The sequence below is a fragment of the Glycine soja genome, chromosome 19, assembly GCF_004193775.1.
Source record: "Glycine soja cultivar W05 chromosome 19, ASM419377v2, whole genome shotgun sequence".
Lineage (NCBI taxonomy): Eukaryota > Viridiplantae > Streptophyta > Magnoliopsida > Fabales > Fabaceae > Glycine > Glycine soja.
Genome location: NC_041020.1, coordinates 2,766,984 through 2,791,117, shown reverse-complemented (window position 1 = coordinate 2,791,117; position 24,134 = coordinate 2,766,984). Strand labels below are relative to the sequence as shown.

Here is a 24,134-nt window from a genome sequence, read left to right as displayed (position 1 = left end):
GATATATGCAAACATAGACACTTAGCCCCACGTAATCTGGTCCAAAGATACGTTCTCCCTTTCTAGTAAACATTGCTTCATCAAAGGACCCTTGACTTCCATGAATTAAGCCCAACTAATTGGTAACAAAAAAATTATCAAACTTACCACCCCGTTGGAATTTTTCATTGACAAGACACATAAAATAGACATATTTCCATGCCTCACGGGAAGTTATTGAGTCGTTAGTAAATTGGCATGTGGAGACAAAAAGATCTGGTCATAGAAATTGCAATCAGATCATACATATAATAATGCATACAAACTTTGTGTGTGTAATAGTAGTTATTTTTTGTATATGAAATGTGGGTCGTTTTTACTATATAGATACATATCTCTTCTTATTCTCAATTGTGACCCGCATATGCAACTTATTGTAACTACTTAATAATGTTGATGTGAGATGTAAAAGATGAAGCGACATGAGTCCAATCAAATGTAATTTGAGTTAAGGTCATGTTAGGTATGCTAAGTACTCTTTTTTATATTATTATTTTTGTGTTCCAAAAATGCAACTTCGAAACATCGAAAATGATCTTGCAAAGTGATGGTTTGGTGGTAGAGCTAAAGGTCCTTATCCTTTCCATGTGAAAAGTACTTTGAATTGTCTGAGCTGACCCCACTAAGCCAGAACTTGAGGGACTTCATAGCACTCTGCCGACGAAATGAACTTCCTCTTCCATTTGGGTGAGATCAATTTTCATTGGTTATTTAGCATTTTATATGCACAATTTAAAATGGATATATGAAGTTAATGAACCATTTGCATTATGTAAACACACATATTTGTGAGTACATGGCATTTATTTACAACTTATTTAATCTTATCTTGTATTATATGTTTGGAAAACTTTTAGAAATAACTTATGATATGTTTAGAAGTTGTTTCAAACTTATATTTCAATATGTTTTTCAAGATAACTTCTAAAAGCAATTTATATATAGTTTATATGAAAACAATTTAAACTCATTTTTTATTAATTATAAAGCAACGTGTGCATAAGTACTTATAAAATAAGTGTTTATTCCATAAGCACTTCATTAATTAGGTTGTTTATCCAAACACACATGTTTAATTTCAACAATTTTTTAAGGAAACAATTGTTCTTAAAAACTTTTATCAAATCGTAAATAATTTAAGAAACAAGACACTTGGTTTTCTTAAAAACAAATTTCAGATTTAAATTTTATATGAAAAACAATTGGTAACATTTAAAGGTTGATTTTGAACAACAAAACCCAAATATTTTTATTAAAAAGTTATTATTACTTTTAAATATTCAAATTGAAAATTTGATGAAAAGAATAGACAATAAAAAAGTGACCTTTTCATACAAGTTAATTCGATTTGATTCTGATTAATTAAATTTAATACAAGTTTTAAATGTTAACTATCTTAAAGTAATTATCAATACCCGATCATTTCTTTAAATTAAAATAAATCAATTCAAACAAGCAGTTATTAATTAATTTGTTGTTTCTATTCATGTATATGGTATCAATATCACGAGCATAGTATAATAGTGACAAGTAGATATCGTGTCTGCAGATGTGAATAAATACCACATGTTCGAATTTAATGAACAAGCACTATTGCATGCGTGCCAGCCAAACATATATGTCATTGCAGGAACTCCTCTGTTCTGTTAACTACCCCATTGTATTGCGGAGACGTAGACATAACCGTTGAGAAATTATTACATACTCTCATAGTATCCTGTGTCTATCATTCTAGCCAATTTCATATACCTTATGATTATGAATTTTTTATTTATGAATAAAAATAATAAATTTCAATTATATGTTATATCATATGAAGATGGGTTTATATTTTAATGATCTCAAATCATATAATAATTTCCTTATAAATGTTGAAGATCTTATGTTAATTAGTGATTTAACTAAAATAGGACATAAATGAGAAGTAATAATTATCTCATTAGATAGTTTTTAAAATTAAATTAGGTTAAAAACTCAATTATAATAAGGTATATTAAAATTTATCTTACCACAGTCTATTGTTTAGTCAATCAAGCTACTCATTTTGAAGTCATTGTCATGCTCGCAGATGTTTTTCTTTAGTCCTATAGACTAATGACAACTAAAATTATATATATATATATATATATATATATATATATATATATATATAAAGTAAAAGTATTTCTCACTCTACAGCTAACTCAAGTTAATTAAAACCCAGTTAATAACTACGGTAATGATATTTTTATTTAATTATCTTTTTGAATTGATCGATTATGAATTGTGATGGGATAGATATTTATATTGATTGCACCATAAACCACTGTGTCTGTGTGTGCTTTCTATGTGTGTGTATATATATATGTGTGTGGATGAACATTGTACATGGTGGCCCTCCTTGGCGAAATGAATTTGGTGTAGTTGGATGTATATTTCATATTTTCACGCAGACTGCAGAGAATTATAATAGTTTGATAAAGATTGAATAGTTCAAATCGCGACTTAATGAATAAAATATGAATTATTTAACTTCATTTAAAAAATTTAATTTAATAGTTATGAGAATGTGTGGAAAAGTTCACTGCAAACAACCTCGTGGTATCCCTTGATAATTGTAAAAAATATTAACCGACACATGTGGATTTAAATAATAATTTTTTCTTTTATTTAGAATTTTGTTTATGTTATTTTGATGTAAATTGTTAATTTGTAATTTATAGTTTTTAATTTGTTATTTTACTAGATTGTATGTGTTTATTGATGGACTATTTTGTAAAATATTGAATTGGATTGAATTACATTTTTAGAGTAAGATTTAGTGAAAGCTTAAAGTAAAATTTTTGTCTCAAATAACTTTAAGTAGAAATTGGAGGATCCAAATTGAAATTCTTTTTTGGAAAAGATGAAAAAGAAACTGCAAAGGAAAATTAACTTAAGCAAAATAGTATTTAACTTAAGCTGAATTTAGACAGAGGTATAGAACTGCACAGTTCTAGTATTTGTTTAAACCCAAAATTTTGACTTACTTAAGTGCAGATTTTTTGTTCTGTATAAATGGACTCTTACTCTTTTAGGGGGGATGTTTCCTCATTGTGTAAAAATACCGTATTTACTAAAGTTCTCCTCCAACTCTCTTCTTCTATTGTGCTTCCATCTTTCTTGTTTTTGGATGTTATCCATGAAAATGAGTAACTAAAACCTCTGTTGTTGGAGTTAGATTGTATTAGAACCTTATGCTTTCATGTATCTCTTTTGAAATAGTATTATATATTCATTTTGTTCTTCAATGTTAGCTTTTTACTCCTATGCTTCATGTTTGTTATGGATTGGTCACTCATAGCTTGATTTCTTGGATGAGATTTCTATTCGAAAATACTTTTTTTATCTTGAATTGTGATAAAATGTCTATTAAACCTCAGAGCTAGGAATAGAATGAGGGATAATAGTTATCTTTGGGTCATTGAGCTTAAAGTATGTTTCTTTGTTAAATGTGCTAGGAATTAACATTTTATGGAGTAACTTAGGTCTTTTCACCTATGGAATTAAGGATTAGAATATTATTTTTGAACTGTGATTGATATTAACATTAGATTACAAGTTGAATATCATGTTTTAGCATGAAGAGATGTTTGGTCAGAGAAATCTAACCCCAGCAACCTTCGTCATCTGAATTTCATATCGCTTTATTGTGTGTTTATTGAAAATTCCAAAAATATTTTAATTTTAGCTTTGTTTTACTTAATCTTTATTGTTGACTTTTATGTTCAAATCATCATTGTTTAATTTTTAGTTTAGATAATAAAACTTGTGATATTTGTCGAGTATTATACAAGTCCTAATATTACTTAACAACTTTGTATGTTTGCCAATGAGTCAACACCCCTCCTTCCTACACCTTGAAGTTGAAAATATTAGAAGTTAACTTCTTTTTATCCTATTATTGGTATGAAATATTTACTTGTTTTGTCGGTAACTCTTTTATGTCAGGAACTTGACTTGCCATGTTTAGTAGATTTTCTTCTCTTAATCACATTTTTTCATGCTCAAATTTAACATCTTACTCAAAAAGATAGAATTCATACCATCCGGATCAATGACTTATTGATATATTGGAAGTTAAATGATTAGGAGAAGACTGAAATTGAAAATGAGAAATACTATTCCTATGAATATACCTTCTATTATTAATTAAAATTTATTATAAAATATAAAATTTTATAGTTCTGTTTTTTATTTAATAAGCTTTACTTGTACATGATTTCTAATTTTTTTTTACTAATAATAAAAGATATATGGAAAAATAATATTGGAAAGTGTGCTATATGTGCTCTTCATAGAGAAATACAGTATATGTTAGGATTCTTATATTTGCTTAGTGAAAATGGAGAAAAACAAAGTGAAAAAACTGGTCGGAACTTTGTTTGTTGTAATTATATAGGTAACAAAACGGCTTTACTCGCATCGCATCCAATGAATGCACCTCACTATTACAAGGTAAGTATATATCATTGATGTTTTAGTTCTTTTAAAAAATTATTGATATTTTATCAAATTTAAAGTTGTACTTTAAAAAAAAAGGACATTTATATATTTTATTGGGTCTCAAACTAGATTATCTTTAAAAACCGATAAATATGAAAAAAATCATTCTAGTTAAGACTAATTTAGGAAGAAACAATCAGTTTTAAGTGTAATTAAGTTTTCTCATGTTGATCCCAAGGATCATAATTTGTGAGGATACTTTGGGATACCATTGGAAGCATAAAATCCTAATTATGATGGTATCAAATAAAATAAATATTGAGTGAAAAAATCAAGACACGTATATAGTCATCTTTTTCATAAAATTGAATAGTTTTATATATTTGAAATTTTATTTGAATTCAATAAGGACTTCGGACTTACGATAGTTTTTCAGATAAAATAAAATAATATTGATAACTCATCATTCAAAATCAAATATCAAGTCAGTGAATAAAAGACAACGTCTTTTAAAATGTTTTTATTATAATTCCTTGCACAAAAAGACAGCCGAGTACACAAGGCTCTCAATAAAGTCTAAAACGAGCGAATGTACGCAACAACCTTGCAATTTACCTCAATAATTCTCTTAAAAAATTTGACCAATTGACCCATATAGTCATATACAGAAATGATATCCACATATTCTAACGTACTTTTTTAAACAGTATTTATTGTTGTTTTAAATTTATTAAAAATACAAAATTATGCAGATCATACTGTTTACTTAACGAACTCAATCATAAATTTATAGTTTTTCAATGAATTTTAATTAATAAATGTTTTGAGAAGTGTATTGCTTCAGATGATTGTTAAGAGATATGTTAGAAAATTCTACAATTATCCGTTACAAAAGTTTAAAAGAAAATAATTTTGACTATGCAATATGACTTGTAACAAATACGAGTACTAACATATAATAGAAAAATATTGTATATGGAACACCAAGATTAACTAACACAGATTGATTCAGTTTAATTAGTGATTGTAAATTTAAACTTTAGATATCTAAGATATGCAACTATGTTAAGTTTAAGTATGTGAAGGGAAAAGTCTGTTGTCCTCCATAATGGTCCTCTAAAAAATACCAATGATTCATAAAAATAAAAATATTATAAGAGTAATTTGGTTTGTATAGTTAATGCTTTGATCCCATTGAAAAGCACAGTTTCCACATAACAGAGTTCCAATGCCGCTTACTCTCTCACAGTTTTTCTGCACTTGCATGGTCCCAACAGCTCAAGTGAGTGTGTCAGGGTTTGATGTTGACTGACCTCTATTTATTCCATCTCCAATGCCCCCCTTCATTTCCCAAACAAATTCCACTCAATGTGCAACTTCATGTAATTAATTTATCTCCCCTTATGTCTTCCTTATGTTTTCTTTCAATTTATTATAGCATTATAGTGTGCTAGCTCCATTTGTACATCACATTGCTGAATGAATGAATTGTGAACACTATACTCTTCTTCTGCATTTATGCAGGAAAAAAATGGTTCATCTTGGCTTCTTCCTTCTGGGGTGTCTCTCCATGATCTCATATGCTAATGGTTATGTCAGCAATGGGGGTTGGACCAATGCCCATGCTACATTCTATGGTGGAAGTGATGCTTCTGGGACAATGGGTATGTCTTTTTTTTTGGTCGGTCAATGCTAATTGTTTATTATTAATTTTTTGCTAGTAAGATATGATCTCTCCCCTCCTCCCTTATTCCTTTATCATCAAGTTAACCTTATAACCCCTGAAACAATGAATATCTTATTATGCATGTATGAACAAATGTGACTAACAAAAAGTATGTGTATGTCAAAGTTTTGCTTATATATCTTATCATATTGTAGGTGGGGCTTGTGGTTATGGAAACTTGTATAGTCAAGGATATGGGACTAACACAGCAGCACTTAGCACTGCCTTGTTCAACAATGGCTTGAGTTGTGGCTCATGCTACCAAATCAAATGTGCAAATGACCCACAATGGTGCCTCCGTGGCACCATTGTAGTCACTGCCACTAATTTCTGCCCCCCTGGTGGATGGTGTGACCCTCCCAATCACCATTTTGATCTTTCTCAACCTGTGTTTCAGCAAATTGCCCAATACAGAGCTGGTATTGTGCCTGTAGTTTACAGAAGGTAATTCAGAAATCTTATGTTTTCTTTATCCTTCAAGATACTTGCACATTGTATTGTATGCAGTATGTGAGGGTGTGTGCATAATTCAGACCACTAACAAAAATAATATAGAGCTTTTTTCCAGAAACTCTCAAAAGTACTTTTAGTCTTGTATCCAAACAGACTCTAGAAACAATATGACTAAGTGTTGTCAAATAACTTATATACAAGTATATAAGCAGTGTACGTGTGCTAATGTACTTAATCTGTACAAGCATAATTACTTTTAAGGTGAAACTTAAATGCAGTTCTTTGAATTGATTTTTGTACTATTCTCCGATCACAATTAAAGTTTCACTTCACAAATTACCCTGACCTTAAATGTTGACCTCTATTCTACTAGTTGCCGAGCTTAAACTAATAAACTCTAATTTTAATGGGAGAACACGTGAAATGAATGTAATCAAGTTTTGATTTTAATTGTTATTAAAAAAATAATTATATGATTAACCAATCAAAAATCATAGTTGATATGATTTTTAACTTTTAAGTTTATTAATATAAAAGTTAACAAATTTATTATACATAACAACAAATTGGATCACAGTTACACGATCAGGGCATACACTAGTTACTCTATGTTTTACCCTTACTTTTTATTTTTTGGTCTAGAAGCTAACATTTTTATCTTGATGGATTTTGTTTGAAGGGTACGGTGCATGAGAAGAGGTGGAATCAGGTTCACCATCAATGGTCATTCATACTTCAATTTAGTCCTTGTGACTAATGTTGGAGGTGCTGGTGATGTGCATTCTGTGGCCATAAAAGGTTCAAGAACCAGATGGCAACCCATGTCAAGGAATTGGGGCCAAAACTGGCAGAGCAACTCCTACCTTAATGGACAGAGTCTTTCCTTTTTGGTCACCACTAGTGATGGTCGCAGTGTGCTCTCATACAATGCTGCACCACCAAGTTGGTCCTTTGGACAGACCTACACTGGAAGGCAATTCCGCTACTAATTTATCAACCCTTTTCATGGAGGGTGCATTTTCTCTCAGGTACAGAAACTTTCTAGTAGGAGAAAGAAACACAAAGAAAATTGTATTTTTTTTCTCTCTCTCTCTCCTACTGAACGACAGTTTCAGTAACCAGAGACAAGGCAGAGGAGCCAATTCCTTTCATGGAACATCAATTTCATAATGTTGGTTACCCACATGATAATATGGTTGCATTATAAAAAAGAACTAAAGCCGTAATTTAATAGTGTACATGATGTGTCAATATTGGGCCACAAAATAGGTGGCTTAGTTTAGTCCCTTTAATATATTTTGGTTTGTGTTGCAAGTTTTTTTGCAGATGAATTGCTGGTACCTTAGTTTATGCTAAGCTATAGTCTCAAGGGTACTTCTGTTTGTTTGCCTGCTGAAAGAAAAGTAGGTTAGAGGTGGGATTTTGTGAGCCTTATTGCACTTTGGCAAATGGGATTCTTGCCTTGTTCAGAAAGATCAACTTAAATAATAATTGAGTATATTCTTGTTGTGCTTTAGTTATTGTTGACTGAGCAATGTCAAATATTTATGCTTGGTTTGTGTGAGAAAAATTAAATTTCTTAACTCTACGTCCTAAAGTTCAAATGTTCAGTGCACAAAAATGATCACCCGTTCTGAAAGAGGGATGGCTCTGCTCTAACATATATAAAAGAGGTGAATGAATTCACTTTAATTAACTCGTGGTTCAAGTCTTCAAGGAAACATGGATAAAAACTAATTCATTAACTGGGTCGGATTATTGATACTCTAACGTGTTTATTTACGTTGTTCCTTTTTTTTCAGAAAAAGAAAAATGCCAGAAACAAAGGTTCTTCCCTTTTTAGTTTTTATCTGACTTTTTTTTTTATCTTTATTTGAGTTTTTATTTTAAAAAAAGTTAAAAATAATTCTTAAAATAAAAAATGTAATTATGGTCTGCTTTAAGCTTAGCAGGCAAAATTTCGTCGAAAGTCCAAAAAAATTTGTCTTCAATTTTACTTGACTAGGCTTAGAAGCATAGGGAGTTGTTATTGTCACCCCATTTTTAACTTTTACACCCCAACTTTTTGAGTTCTTCATAAAAAGACCAAATTACCCCTTTGGCATCCCACCCCACCCCTTCCCTTCCCTCTCCCTCTTCCCACCCCACCACACCCCCTTCTTCTCAATGATAAATATATTTAGAATAAGAAAGCATGCATCTTCCATATATAAAAGTTAAAGGCTTAGAAATAATTTTACATTTGATTTTAAGAAAATGTTGATTTTCTGATCTTAGATTGTTCCAAAATCTTCCGTCACTTTTCTTTTTGCAATCATGCACATAATTTGTATTTTATTTCTTTTCTTAATTAAAAATATAAGGGCGTGTTTATTTCTAATTAAACAATAAAGTGACATTTGAGCAATTTAAAATAATTAAAAGATGAAAATAGAAAAATTAAAAATCTTCAAACCATACAAGCAGCATTAAAAAATAAACTAAATAATGCATTTACTAATATATTAGAAGAAAATTTTCTATGAAACAATAAGTTGAATTTAGGACATACTCTTGAACAAATGGTTGTCTAAGCTTCCTTGAGACATATACTCATATACTAGTAACCTTTTAGCATCTTCGATGCAATAGCCAACCAATCTAACCAGATTTGGATGATGGAGCTCAGCTCACTAAGATAATTAATTTCAGCCTGCCATGCATGAAACAGTAAAGAGATTCAATTGTAAATCGATCATAGCACTTTGTACCAAAATAAAAATGAGCAAAATTACACTATGGTTGCAGCCTTTATGTTTATTTGATTCTAGTATTGTGGTTTGATTGTGGTTTCTAAGCCTAGAAAAACTATGTTTCGGAATGCTTTCTGGATGGATTTAGTGTAAAATTTTCTTGTGTTTAGGGATGATGTTAATTTGGTGCTGCAACCATATGGCAACAAATAATTTCTGTAATGTTTGGCTTATATATTTATGTCACATCTTGTGGCTTTGATAAGTTTATGAGAATAAAATTTTGTTTTGTCTCTTCAAAAAATCAGCAAAATTACACACTAATACCTTCCTTGATATCTTGAGATTGCGTAAACTTCTCTTGCCTTTTTAACATTTACAATATTTCCCTTAGAGGACACACATTGTAATGTGTCTTTTTTGTGAAATAAGGGTGTTAATGTAATGTATTTAGAACAATTAAAAGGGATTACTAGAGGGGTTAGAAAGATGGGATATTTTTTGCAATCTCAAGAAGTCGAAGGATGTGTCAAAGTAATTTGCTTAAAAAATGGTGGAAATTAAATAAATGGCTAAAATATAAAGAAATATAGTTAGGATTAGAATGGTACGTCACATACAAGCCATTCTTTATGACCTTGAAATCCATTTGGGTTGAGAGTCTTCACTGCAACTGGAGTCCCTGTTCCAGGTCGTGCTGCAACGTTCTCATGCTCATTGACCCAACCTTTCAACACAGTTCCAAACCCCCCCTCACCAAGAAGATTCTTAGACTCAAAATTTCTTGTGGCCAACCTAAGATCATTAAAGGTGAATCTTCGAAGAAGGGAAGAAACTTGGATTATTTCCTGGCTTAAGTTGGTGGCTGAGGATCTTTTTGACCTTTTGGTGGATAAGGATCTTTGAGTAACTGGTTGGTGTCTAACCAAATCATTTGTAACATTTCTTCCTGTTGATTTAGATGGAAAATATAAGATAGCAAAGCAAATTTGATTAACAACATAAAATGTATAGACCAATGAGGAAGATCCTAAATTGTCCGTTTTGTAGCATGCAATATACATGTATAAAGTAAATTTCATTTAAAAATTTTAGGACCATTAAAAGTTTTAGGACCATAGAATCAAAACTTATACTTTATAATAATCATTAATTTGACAAAACAATCTAAACTTAAAATTTAACCGTTGATTAAAATCTAAACTCTACAATATTAGGCATTAAATAGCTCACATTAATAATTTTTATTATACAATTTATGCACATTTTTTTATACAACTAATAAATACAACATACTAAAATACCTATTTATATAATTTATGAATATATTTATAATATCTATTTATATATTATTATTATTATTATCTATATTTACACAATTTAATAATAATATACTAGAATTTTTTTTAAAAAAATAGAAAAAATAGCATCATTATAAATACAAATGTATTAAGTATCTTTTTATATAAGATATAAGTAGGTGTATTGCAAAAGAGAATTTGGAAAATTGATTTAATAAAAATATATTTTTATTAATAGAAATAGAGAAATTAATAAAATGAGAAATCATGTAACTACTACAAATTGTAGTATTCATTCTCACTTATTCCGTCTTAATGACGATAATAATAATAATATATAATTTTAATTATATTAAATGAGAGTGTTCTACTTATTATAGAATGAGATTAGTCGATGCAAATCTTTAATATTATCACATAGTTAAATTTATATCTTTAAATTATTAGAAATGTTATTTTAAGATAATGAGCAACTATATCTATCTAATAAAAACTACACTATTTCAATAAATTTTAAAAAATTAATTTAGATGATAAATGCATTTAAAAATTACTACATATTAACATTATATAATGAATAAAATAAAATTATTTAATTAATTAATAATTATATTATATTATAAATTCATATTTATTATTTTTTGATTATTTTTTAATATAGAAAAAATAGACTTAAAAATAAACAAAGATTTTATCATACTTTCTCTGTCCCTTACTTCAAATTAATTATATGAGTGAGAAATTACATAAATATAAAATTACTTACACTGTTATTGTGATTTTTTTCATAACCATTGTTATGATTATGTGCTATAAATATAGATAAAATGTTTTGTAATTGAAAAAGTATAATTACAAATCAATCATTATATAATTACACTTGTATAATTATGTATAGGGCTATTCTTAATGTATATGATGTTAGAGATTGCTCAATCTATAGTTGTACAAGTATAATTAGATATCAATAAATTCATAATTATATTCATAGAATTATGGACTGAGCAATCCATAATGTATCGACTTTTATGGATTGATCAATCCATAATTGTACAAGTATAATTACAGATTTACTTTCTTTTTACTTAGTAGGTTATGCAAAGAAAAGAAAAAAAAAGGAAGGAATGAAGAAGAAGTAAAAAAGAATAAAGTTAAATTTTTCAAAAATATTTTGGGTGTAGAAGAAATTTGTTGGGTGTAGAAAGAATAACCCAATAAATTATACTACTATTGGACCGAAGTAGAGTCGAGGAGACCTTAGTGGACAGGTCCAAGTTCGCCCAGAACAAATGCTAATGCTAGTATATAACAGCGTGACAAACCTATTTCAAATTTCAAATTTATAACATCAGACTTTGCTTCCAATTCCTGTTCTAGAATTTCTTTAACCCTTCCTCTCCCGAATTAGCTTAAAAAACCGGTTCGGCTCTTGAACCGCTTTAAAAATTTGGTTCGTAATTGAGTTCAGTTATTATAACTGAGAACATGGCCGAAAGCTCTTCGGCTACGCCTCCACCACCGAAGCCCGTGGTGGTTAGGGTCAAACGCAAGCCCTCGCAATCTCCACTTGATGCTTTCTGTAAACCCCTCTTCTTCTTTTTATTTATTTATTATTTACTGGGTCTCATCTGGGTTTGAAGTTTTGGCATGTCTATGTAGGGCTCGAAATTAACGAGAGGCCGTTGAAGCGTCCTCTCTTGGATTTTGGAAATTTATCAATCTCCTCCAATTCTGCTCAAAAGGGTATGCTACTCTTAATTTGTTTCTTTTGTGGATTTGTTATATCATGTATGGTTGAGCCTCTTCATATTTTTACGCTAGTAAATGTGTGTGTATTATACGAATTATGAATTGCTTTTACTTAATGTGCCAATTAATGAGAACTTAATCTGTGTTAGCTTATTTGATGAACTCTTGGGTATTATATGGTGTTTCATTGCTGTATAACTGATAATACTTACATACGTGAAGTTGTTTAGCTAGCATTGGTTTATGGTAGAGAGGAAAAGTAATGGAAACAACGCTTATACTATAAGTTAATTTGTGTCTGTAGGAGGTTTCCCATGACATAGCACGTCTCAGACAAGACTCACCATGACCTTTAATCAATAATTGATGAATAATGCGATTTGTGTGGTGCTGCATTAATCAAATTTGTCTATGAAATCAATCACAGTGCCTCACAGTCAATTCTATTCTTTTATAACCATAATTATTACAATTTACAAGCAATGATCAAACGTTATTAGAGTATTATAAGGAGCTGCAGTTATTCAACTGTTAGACACTCTAACAGAACTGTCTATATAAACTCCTTTGTGAACCTCAATGACTTGGGTTAATAAATAACATTTTACTCCTTTCATCCCTTATCCTCTGAGACTAGAAATTCTATGATGGTATCCAGAGCTTAGTTGATCATCAACGGCGACAAACTCTTTTTCTTCTTCCTCTTCTTCTTCTTCTTCTTCTATCAAGAGCTTAGTTGATCATTAGAAGCTAGTTAGATAATAAATGTTAGACACTCTAACAGAACTGTCTATATAAACTCCTTTGTAATCCTCAATGACTTGGGTTAATAAATAACATTTTACTCCTTTCATCCCTTACTCTCTCTCTTTATTCTCTTAGACTAGAAATTCTATGATGGTATCGAGAGCTTAGTTGATCATCAACGGCGACAAACTCTTCTTCTTCTTGCGACAGAAAATTGAGCATGTCATCAAATCTCACAAACTTAAAAGGTTTGTTGTGCATCCGCAAATTCCGTTACGATTTCTCACTGAAACAGATCGTGATGCAGGAATTGAGAAAGGCGTGGTAACAAGAAGATCAGGTTCTTCTCACTTGGTTGCAGTCGACTCTGTCTACATTGATTTTATCTCGAATCACTGGTTGCATTCATTCGTATGAGGTTTGGGAATGAATCCGTGATTATCTTCACAAACAGATGCGAGCCAAAGCAAGGCAGCTTCAAACTGAATTGCATGAGATGATGCTTGAAGACAAGTCGATGCGTAAGTTTTTTCTTAGAATCAAAGAAATTTCCAACTTACTTGCCTTTGTCGAAAGTTCCATTTCTCTTCAGGAACACATTAATGCTATACTTGAAGGGCTTTCGCAAGATTACCATTCAGTAATCTCAGTTATCGATAATAAATTCCAACCTCTTCCTGTTGAAGAAGTTGAAGTGCTGCTATTAGCTCACGAAGCTCGATTACTAAAGTTTTGAAAACACATTTCTGATTCGCCTTCAATTAATCTTACTCAGGTGAACCCTAACTCTTCTTTGTCGTTTGGTTTTGATCCTTATGCAGCATCGAACAAATTTTCCCAATGGTATGATTCGGAGAACTTTCGTGGTAACTTTGGCCGTGGTGGAAGTTTTAATAGAGGCGGTCGCGTGGTGGTGTGGCGGCGGTTGTGGCCGTGTAGGAGGATGCTTTGCAAATTTTCAATGTCAAGTGTGTTACAAATATTGGCATACAGCATCTGTCTGTCACTATTGGTTTGATCAGAGTTATCAATCGAATCCTTCACTAACACTACATGATCCTTCAAATCAAGGAAATACTCAGACTAATTCCTTTTGGTCAAAATCAGTATTCAAATCAAGGAAATAACTCTGGTCAAAATAACTATGGACAAAACAATTGTTTCAGATCATCAAATTCATGGAATCAAGGAACCAATCAGAACAGGTCAATGCAGAGCAGTCAGAATCAACAGCCTCCAAGTGCAATGATTGCAACTCCAATTTTCAGCCTGGATCCTCTACAACCTGGATTCCAGATTCAGGTGCCTCTTTTCATGTGACAAGAGAATCACAGAAAATTCAGCTATTCTGTCCTTTTGAAGGTCCAGTTCAAATCTATATTGGTAATGGACAAGGTTTCGCCATTAATTCCACTGGTTATTCCACTTTTATTTCTCCTATTAATCTTAAAGTGTCTTTATCCTTGAATCATTTTCTACATGTGCATACTATAACTAAAAATCTAATCAGTGTCAGTAAATTTGCACCGGATAATGGTGTATTTTTTAAATTCCATCCTAATCATTGTCTTGTGAAATCATAGGGAGCCAATGAAGTCTTACTTCAAGGCTCACTAGGACCTGATGGTTTATGTCTTTCCAAATCTTCAACTCCAAGGCTCAACTGCTGCTAGTTCAGCTTCTTGTTTTGTTTCAAATTCTGTAAATAATTCCAGTTCTGATGTAAATTATCTCAATTCTGATGTAAAAACTACATCTGTTGCAAGTGCATGTACTAGCACAGGTTCTCAAATTCTTTGGCATCTTAAGATTGGGTCACCCTAGTTCTAATGTTTTGAGACTTGTTCTTAATCATTGTAAGATACCAATTTCTAATAAAAATATCTTAGTTTTGTGCAGCATGCTGTGTTGGTAAGTCTCACAAATTACCTGGCACTTTATCTGAAACAGTTTATAATCAACCCTTGATATATAGTGATCTATGGGGTCCTGCACATATTCCTTCCAAAAATGGTTTTCACTATCATATAACCTCTGTTGATGCCTATTCTAGGTTCACATGGATTTACTTGCTTAAAAATAAATCAGAAACTTTCACTGCTTTTCAACACTTCAAGTTAATGGTTGAACTTCAGTTTAATTCCAAAATAAAAAGTATTCAAACAGAATGGGGAGGGGAGTTCAGACCACTAACCAATTTTTTGGCAAGTCATGGAATATTCATGTACTCACACACGACCAAAATGGTGCAGTGGAGAGGAAACACAGTCATGTTGTAGAATTGGGCCTTACTTTTCTCAAACAAGCCTCTCTGCCTCTCAAATTCTGGGACTTTGTTTTCACCACAGCAGTGTATTTGATCAATAGATTACCTACCATCTCCCTGAACTTTAATGTTCCCTACACTGTTCTATTCAATAAACCCCCAGATTATAATTTTCTTAAAGCCTTTGGTTGCTCTTGTTAGTTTCCCTTTTCTTAGACCCTACAATCGACACAAACTTGAATTTAGGTTTCATGAGTGTTTTTCTAGGATATTCCACATCTCATAAGGACTATAAGTGTCTCTCTCCTACTGGCAAACTCTTTATCTCCAAGGATGTTGTTTTCAATGAAGTTAAATTTCCTTATCTGTATCTGTTTTTGCTTCCCTCCAAGCTTGAGTCACCTTCTATTAACCCTACTTCTCTTATCACCTTCAACTCATTCCCTCTCAATCCTCTTCCAGCTACTCTATTGCTGGTTCTTCCTCTGTCAATCCCACAGCTGATTGAAATCCTGATTCTAGTCCTAATATCAATGTTGATTCTAGTCCTACAATTGAAACTGAGTCTGCTAGTCCTAACATTGAAGCTGGATCTACATCTGTGCAAGAGAATTCTATTCAGTCATCAGATCTGTCTCTTTCTGATACTTCACACAGTGTAGCATCAGAAAATGTTCCTGCAGTTTCCTCACCTGCAAGACCAGTTAATTCCTATTCAATGCACACCAGATCAAAGCCTGAAATTCATTTACCTAGAATTAACCCAACTTAGTTACTTGCTCACTGTGAACCAAAGTCTATAAAGCAAGCTCTGGCTGATCCAAAGTGGTTTACTGCAATGAAACAAGAATATGAGGTACTGATACATAACAAGACCTGGGATTTAGTTTCTCTTCCCTCTAATAGAAAAGCAGTGGGCTGCGAGTGGGTGTTCAGAGTCAAGGAAAATGCAGATGGGACTGTCAACAGGTATGAAGCTTGACTAGTAGAAAAAGGGTTTCATCAAGGGCTGGTTCTGATTTTAGTGAAACTTTTTCTCCTGTTATCAAACCTGTTACAGTAAGGTTGATTCTAACCTTGGCTCTAACCAATAATTGGGAACTATTTCAACTTGATATCAATAATGCTTTCTTAAATGGTTTTCTAGAAGAAACCATTTATATGAAGCAACCTCCAGTCTTTGAAAATCCCAATACTACTCTAGTTTGTAAACTAAACAAAGCTCTATATGGGCTTAAGCAAATAACAGGACAGTGGTTTGACAGACTTAAATCCAGTCTTTTGCATCTTGGCTTCTCTGCAAGCAAATGTGGCCCGTCTCTCTTTGTTTTCAAAGATGCTTCTCATATCATTTATCCCTTGGTATATGTTGATGATATCATAATCACTGGCAGTTCTGTCACCCTAGTCCAGCAATTTACTGTCAAGCTTCATTCTAATTTTTCTCTAAAACAACTTGGGAAGCTAGATTACTTCTTGGGAATTGAAGTCAAGACTATGGCTGATGGCTCTATTCTTCTAACTCAGAGGAAATACATAAGAGATCTTCTACAGAAAACTAAAATGGCTGAGGCTCAACCTATTGCTTCTCCCATGGTTTCTGGATGTAAGCTCACTAAAACAGGAGCAGATATATTCTCAGATCCCAATCTATATAGATCAGTGGTTGGAGCACACCGATACTCCACCATAACCAGACCTGAGCTTAGTTTTGCTGTAAACAAAGTCTGTCAATTCATGGCTAGTCCTCTTGAAACTCACTGGACAGCTGTAAAAGAATACTTAGGTATCTAAAAGCCTCTTTAAATCATGGCATACTTCTCAAAGATGCTACTCCAGGGGTTCCTATTCCGATTAAAGCTATATGTAATGCAGATTGGGCATCTGATCCTGACAATTGAAGGTCTACATCAGGAGTTGCCATTTATTTTGGTCCTAATCTTATTTCTTGGTGGTCTAAAAACAACAGATTGTTGCATGGTCAAGTTCTGAAGCTGAGTATCGACTAGATTTCTTTTCTTGAGGTCCAAACTCAATGTACCTGAGCCTCCTTCAAAGACTCAACCCCATTGAGTTTGAGAGGGGGGGGGGGGGGGGGTATTAGAGTATTGATTTTGCCCTAGGCAGGCTCTTACAAATTCATTTTTCAAGTTGATTATTACTCATTCTCCTTATTGGGCATGCAATCATGCTGCTACTTTTCTGTTTCTTTCTGTGCTATCTGAGAGCAATTAACATGACTCGGAGGTATCTATTTTTAAGTATATACCTAACCTAAGTAGTCTGCACCAGATAGTGGTGTAGAGCAACCAGCCCCTAAAAGGCTAAAGTGGGATAACAGATAGCGGGATGACCGCTATTGGAAAGTCCAGAAACAATATGCATTAATTTATAATTTTATCTCATGAATACTGAAAAATAGAAAAATACACAAAAGATAGTAATTACTAGGGGCGGCATAAGTGAGTAACAGAAAAGATTTAAAAGATAAAATAATACAAAAAAATGAAAGACGAAATTGCCAGTTGTTTAAAAGAAAATAGTTAATAATCAATAAGGGACAATTATTGGGAGGGGGTAAGCGGTAATCGAAATGTTTTAAAAAAAATACAAAAAAATGAAAAACAAAATTGCAAACTGTTTAAAAGACAATAATTAATAGGTAGGGATAATTAATTTTGTGGGTGGGTGGGGGGTGGGGGGTTAAGTGGTAACCGAAAACCTTAAAAGATATAAAAGGATGATCTCAGATTTTTATTCGATGTTGTAATCGATAAGACGATCTCAATTATAATCGTGCTTCATCCTGCACACACCTGCTGCTAGCTTGCAGCAAAATTTGGCCACAACTGGCACTATTGCAAACCTGCATCGCACCAAAGTATTGCGTCATGTAAGGTGAAATACAGTACCACTATTTACTATCTGCCGCTAACACATGATGCATTGTAACAAGCATCCACCATGACAGAGATATGGTTTAGATGATAGTGGTTTTGCTTTAATGTGTCTATAAGCATTTTCTCTTTCATTTATTTTTGTATATAAGAAAACAAAGTAGTCATGGTGCTATCGAAAAATAAGGTTGTCAAGTGACTCATGGAGAAAATATAAAAAAAGTCTTGCTAGAGTTGAGATGACTAATGACATAGAATGAAATGCTGTGAAATTGAGAGAATAATTTTTTCCATTGAATGCGTGTTTAGTATTATGCATGACTCCTGATATTACGTCTCTCTTCTTTAGTGGAATTTTATAACAAGAAGGTTTTTGTGCAACATGTGGAGACAATAAGCAGCTCTGAGGTCACCTTTGATATCGTGCAATCCTTTGTGGTAAGTTGCCCACCTAGACGGTGGCGACAAATTCTTTCTCCATATGATATAGAGTAGCAACATGATGTGTGTATTTTTGGACTGATGCTCTCTTGTCTAAGTCACTTTGTTCTCCATTTTCAACATCTTTTATTTCAGTTTATTGAGTTGGTCTTCTCAATAAGTGGCAACTTTTAAGCATCATTGATAAACTGGATAAATGTGCCCTTATAAATTGTCTGTTTCTTTAGGATCTTGGTTCCAGTGGTGCATCTGATTCCAAGTCAAAAATTAAGGAAAGAAAGAAATTCTTCAACAGGGACAATGTAAGCCCTTTCTTCTTCCCTTCTCTTCCCCTTCTCATCTGCTTGTGCAGAATCACAAACTAACATCTGCTTGTGCTTGCTTAAAGTAACCAAATAACTGCCCACCCTAATTGTACTTTTGTATTAACTTACATTTCTAATTATACTTTGTCTTTCAACATTTCCTACTTTTAATGTCTACAGAAGCAAGATCAGCTATTGTCTAAAGCTAAACAAGAAAAGGAGGTTTGTTACATGACTTATATTACTCATATTTATGGATGTGCACATCTTTGGATACCCATAATGCTCTTTCTTAAGGGATGGTAATATATACTTGATTGTTCAACCTATTGGAAATTGTATTGAAGTCTCTTCTCTCTCTATGGATGTGGACATGCCCTTGCATCATTTCTTCTTATATCCTTTTATACTACTTTCATCTTACAACCTCCTTTCTGAAATTTTGTATGATTCTGTGATTAGTTTTGCAACTGTTTTGTTTTTGTTTTTTCCTGTTCCTTCTGTATTTGTGCTGAAGAATTTCATTTCATTTGATTTTCCTAGTTGCTTTTAACTACATTACCTTGACCTTAAATTAATGAACTTAATGTGTAGGGCAAATTTTCGCTCATCTATTTTGAGTGTTTTCCAAACTCAGATCTAGTTTATTCTTAGTCCTGTTCAAAAACATTGCAATTTTATTACTTTAGGTAAAAAGTACGTTGTTTCCTTCATTAGGAAAAATAACCTAGTTTCTGAGATGGTAAGATTTGAGAAAATAGGCTATTAAGCTCAATTTCATATGACTTTTGAGAATTCTGTAATTAATTCTCTTGCTAGAAAATAACAAACAAACAACAACAAAGCCTTGTCCTACTAGGTGAGGTCTCCTGCTAGTAAATAAAGTACATGTTTTGCATTTTTATTTGAATTATTCTAAATTTTTCAGGGTATAATGCAATCTCCTCCCCTGTTCTGTATCCTCCAATAAAACTCTTTGTATAAGGCTTTGGATATGACTGTGATATGAAAGTCCTATGCTAATTTTCAGTGTAATTGTAATAACAACATTCCTGGAATTATTCCCCAAGCATTAGTTCAACTAGATATGAACTCATTTGTAAGATTGGGAAGTTTCATTCAGCCTGCCAGGGTTCAAAATCTGATCATTGCTTTATGGTGTATATGGGTGCATACACTATGCTATAATATTATGTTTTTGGTTAGATATGGTTGTTCCATTACTCAATTAATCAGTGACTAATGTTTTTTATTTGTTTTTTTTATGAAATAGGATGAGGATTTAAGTAAATGCACCTAAATTTAAGAATAGTCAATGTGTTTTTTGTTATTATTTTTGTATTAGAACTCCAATGCTATTTCCAATATTAAATTCTTAATTAGGGAGAAGATGATAAACATGTAAGTCTATTAATAATTGTGATATCCTTGCAAACTCAATTTCCGACTTCCATTTCAAAAATCTGCTTTGCTGTAGGTCCCCTCCCTCTTAACCCCCTCCCCCCTTTCATATTTGAAATTATGTTTTCTGTAATAATATCTCCTCCCACTGATGTTGCATCATCTATCTTGAGTGACAATGAAACCAATGTTGATGACATACTGCTGCTTCTTTAGCTTTTATACCTAACATGGTTTACTTGTTGGTATCCTGAATCACCAACTGACCTGCTTGAGTTGTAATCAATTCACTAAAAATATCTACTCAATAAAATCTTGTTTGAGATTTTGAGTGTTGTTCCTTGTATAACTCACCTTTTAACGGTTTGTATTATGTTTGGAAATTGTTTAGAAGACAATGAATTAGGTACATGTTTGCTTATAGTCATGGCAATAGATTTTTGTTAGGAGTACACAAATTTCAATTCTACAATTTGTCAAAAGTAATTGGCTTTGGAGTACAGCACAAACATGAAATGATTTTGTCAGTTTCCTTGTGGCAAAATTACATCTTTTCTATTCTTTCTTCCAGTCTTTGGCAAAAGATGCTCGCTTTGAACAAATATGGAAAAACAGGAAGGGAAACAAAGGGACAGCACATGATAAAGCATTACAAGAAATGTGCCACTTGTATGACATTGTTCGCATTGACAATGAAGAAAAAAATAAGGAAGTGCAACAGGAGTAAGTATTTCCATCAGAATGTTAATGGCAGCAAACATCTTGGTCTGTGGAAACTGGCAGAAGCATGGCAGCAACAATAAATGTATAGTTTATATATATATATATATAAAAAACCAAACATGACTGAAGAATCTGATAGAAAAATAAAAGCGAACTATAATTGTTGGAGTGTTGTGAAGTTTAATCTTCATTTGCCATTGTTAGAGAGGACTGGAGGAGAGTCACTGCTCAAACCAACCAATAGGACAAAGTATAGGGAAATCACTTGGCAGTGGGCACTTGGCAAAGATGAGAATAAGTGAAGAGGCATAATGAGATTAAGAGAACTAGAGGGCATGATGGAACAAGAGAACACAAGGGCAAAATAAAAACAAACAAGATCACAAGGATAATAGGTGTAAGAAAAACACAGTAACAGAATTAAAAAAATGAAAAAGATAAAACGGGCAGAATACAAACAAAGCAGAGAGAGGCGAGAACAAAAATAGAGGCAAAAATAGAGCAGAATATAAACAGAAAATAGAAAGTGAAGATAAAAGGGATATACAGAGGGAGAAAAACAGAACAGAGATGTTAGTTGCCAGAGTTAGAGTTGGGTTGATGGAGGTCCCTGTTGCTATAGATGGAAGAGAGATGGAAAACTTGAGCGAAAATGGAATGGTGGAGTAAGAAGGCTGGGGATGTGAGTCTTTTGTTATTTATAGGGAAGCTGGAGTAGTGAGTGAGATTTCTATTATTTAGGGTCAACTGGACACATCTTTTGTTTTTCATTCTTTTTGTGGGCTATTTCTGCCATAATCACCACCTGTGCCGTGGTCACTGAGAATGGTGCTGCCATGGCCCACCATATGAAACACAGCCATGCCATGACCTATGTTATCTTATTGTATTTTTTCCATGCCATACTGTCATGGTAGCCATTTAACAACACTGTTCCATCCGAGTTTTTGTTATCCTTTGTTTTGATAATTATCATGGGAAACCACATTTCTTGTTATCAATGCAGAGAAATGTCATTGGAGGATCAACGACTTTTGTCTAGTTACCTCCCTTTACTGAGAGAGTTTATTCCTAATGCGGCTGCAGAGGTTGAAACTGATTTGATTGCTCAGTTGGTTGGTCATTCCAAAGAAGGTAGTTATTTAGTTGCTAAGTACCATTAAAAATTGCTACTTTTTGCCTAACCTTTATTTAAATAACTGACAGATGAGTGGAGGAAAACACATTTTCTTATTCTTGTTTATCATACAATAGTTATATTTTAGAGTTATCTTGTGAAATTTTATCATTGATGTTGACACTTCAATAAATGCTGACCTTTTTTTTTTGTTTAATTAATTGGCTGCGATGCATTGTTTTTTGTGACATACACAGAAAATTATGTGTACGACCTCTACACCGTGAAAGATGAGATGGATATAAACATTGATGATTCTTCGTGTTCATATCCACTGTGAGTATTGTCAATACTTGTTCAATTAGGTTTTGTATTTTCTTGCTTCTTGACACTGTCGGTTATCATTGGCTCAGAGTTCAAGTTGATGAGGAGGAGGACTATTATGATGGGACACAGCATTCAGATTATGAATCTGATGACTCAAATGGTATTTAGCTAATCTACCTTTTCTCATCATTATTCTTTAATGCAAAATCACAAATGGTTAAAGAATCTATTACATTTGTTGGTTACAGCTGAAAACAATCCACTGAATGATTATCCAGATGAGGTTTCTGAAGAGGATGAAGAGGATGAAAATTCTGAGAATGAATCAGAACGTGAGGATGGCAACACGAGCAGTGAATCATCAGATGAGAATATAGAACATGGTTTTTCTGAAGATGATGCTGATCCATTATATGATGAGGATTTTGATGAATATGAAGGTGCTCATAGTGATGATGTTGAGCATATGGATGATGAAAATTGGAGGTGGTCGTACCGATGAAGTTGGCTTTAGTTTTATTTTGCAAAATGTAAATCTGATGGGGTAAAAATGTTGTAGGAACAAAATCAAACCTACCATGCCGGAGCCATCCAACTAGACAGGCTTTTTTGCTATTATAAGGGATGCTTTAAGGCATTTTTTATGGACCTATTAGTTTTATGTTGAAATTTGAGCTAGAATGCTTACAAAAATGGCATTTACACGCTGGTTTCTTTAAGTTTTCTATCGTTACTTGTTTATTTATATTATTCTTTGGTAAAAGCTTGTCACTGAAATTTATATGCCTTTAGATATTAGAATCTACAACAATAGTAAATGGTGATATCATTTTAGTTTTTACACATTCTTTCTCAATTTTATCATGTTTAACTCCCTACTTTACCATTTAGGCTCCTCACATTTCTCTATTTGCTTTTTTTTTTTTTTAATTTTCTTAATTACTGTTGCAAATTATTTCACTATTTTATTTCGATTCTCAATTAACTACGTTAGTTATATTGATAGTAAATCACATTAACTATATATAACATTAACTCTAAAAATTAAAAAACATGAACACCTAGTGGGTTTAATTTTTGAGTCCTGATATTTGAATACTCACACAGGAACAGTCACTCGTACACTTTTTTTTTTTTCCACTTGTATAAAATGATGATTTAGCAATGCTTATATGTAATTTTTTTAATAAGAAAAGGGAAAATTGGAAAAATAAAAGAAATCATCTAATAATTTCGTTTAGAAGTATCTGCAAACCAATTACCCATATATGAAACCAGTTTTGGGATTTAAAGAATACATTTCTAAATTCTTAGTAGAAGAAGGAAGCATTTCTACAATTTTGACAATGGCAGCAGATACAACAAGCAAAGTCAATTTAGATTCTTCAGTTTGTTTCATGACCTTTTTTCTTCAGCTTTTTTGTTCTTCAAGGATTATCTTGTAAT

The 24,134-nt window shown here is 32.3% G+C and overlaps 2 protein-coding genes across 4 annotated transcripts; both read left to right on the top strand.

Annotated features, from left to right (window-relative positions):
- The first annotated feature begins 5,744 nt into the window (after positions 1-5,744).
- LOC114399108 (expansin-A15-like) lies at positions 5,745-8,209 on the top strand. Of its 2 annotated transcripts, XM_028361214.1 has the most exons (5): positions 5,745-5,885; positions 6,028-6,167; positions 6,385-6,673; positions 7,362-7,710; positions 8,009-8,209. In XM_028361214.1, the coding sequence occupies exons 1-4, from the start codon at positions 5,872-5,874 to the stop codon at positions 7,669-7,671; spliced, it is 753 nt and encodes a 250-aa protein (XP_028217015.1). In that variant the 5' UTR covers positions 5,745-5,871; the 3' UTR covers positions 7,672-7,710; positions 8,009-8,209. The 2 variants fall into 2 exon arrangements, with proteins under 2 accessions (XP_028217015.1, XP_028217014.1); XM_028361213.1 differs by having other exon boundaries at positions 7,362-8,204.
- A 3,845-nt stretch (positions 8,210-12,054) lies between these two features.
- LOC114400190 (RNA-directed DNA methylation 4) lies at positions 12,055-23,438 on the top strand. Of its 2 annotated transcripts, XM_028362514.1 has the most exons (11): positions 12,375-12,458; positions 13,519-13,732; positions 14,033-14,594; positions 18,724-18,812; positions 19,043-19,117; positions 19,301-19,342; positions 21,093-21,244; positions 22,251-22,378; positions 22,619-22,697; positions 22,775-22,848; positions 22,937-23,438. In XM_028362514.1, the coding sequence occupies exons 3-11, from the start codon at positions 14,390-14,392 to the stop codon at positions 23,188-23,190; spliced, it is 1,098 nt and encodes a 365-aa protein (XP_028218315.1). In that variant the 5' UTR covers positions 12,375-12,458; positions 13,519-13,732; positions 14,033-14,389; the 3' UTR covers positions 23,191-23,438. The 2 variants fall into 2 exon arrangements, with proteins under 2 accessions (XP_028218316.1, XP_028218315.1); XM_028362515.1 differs by lacking the exons at positions 13,519-13,732; positions 14,033-14,594 and adding an exon at positions 12,055-12,294.
- The last annotated feature ends 696 nt before the right edge of the window (positions 23,439-24,134 follow it).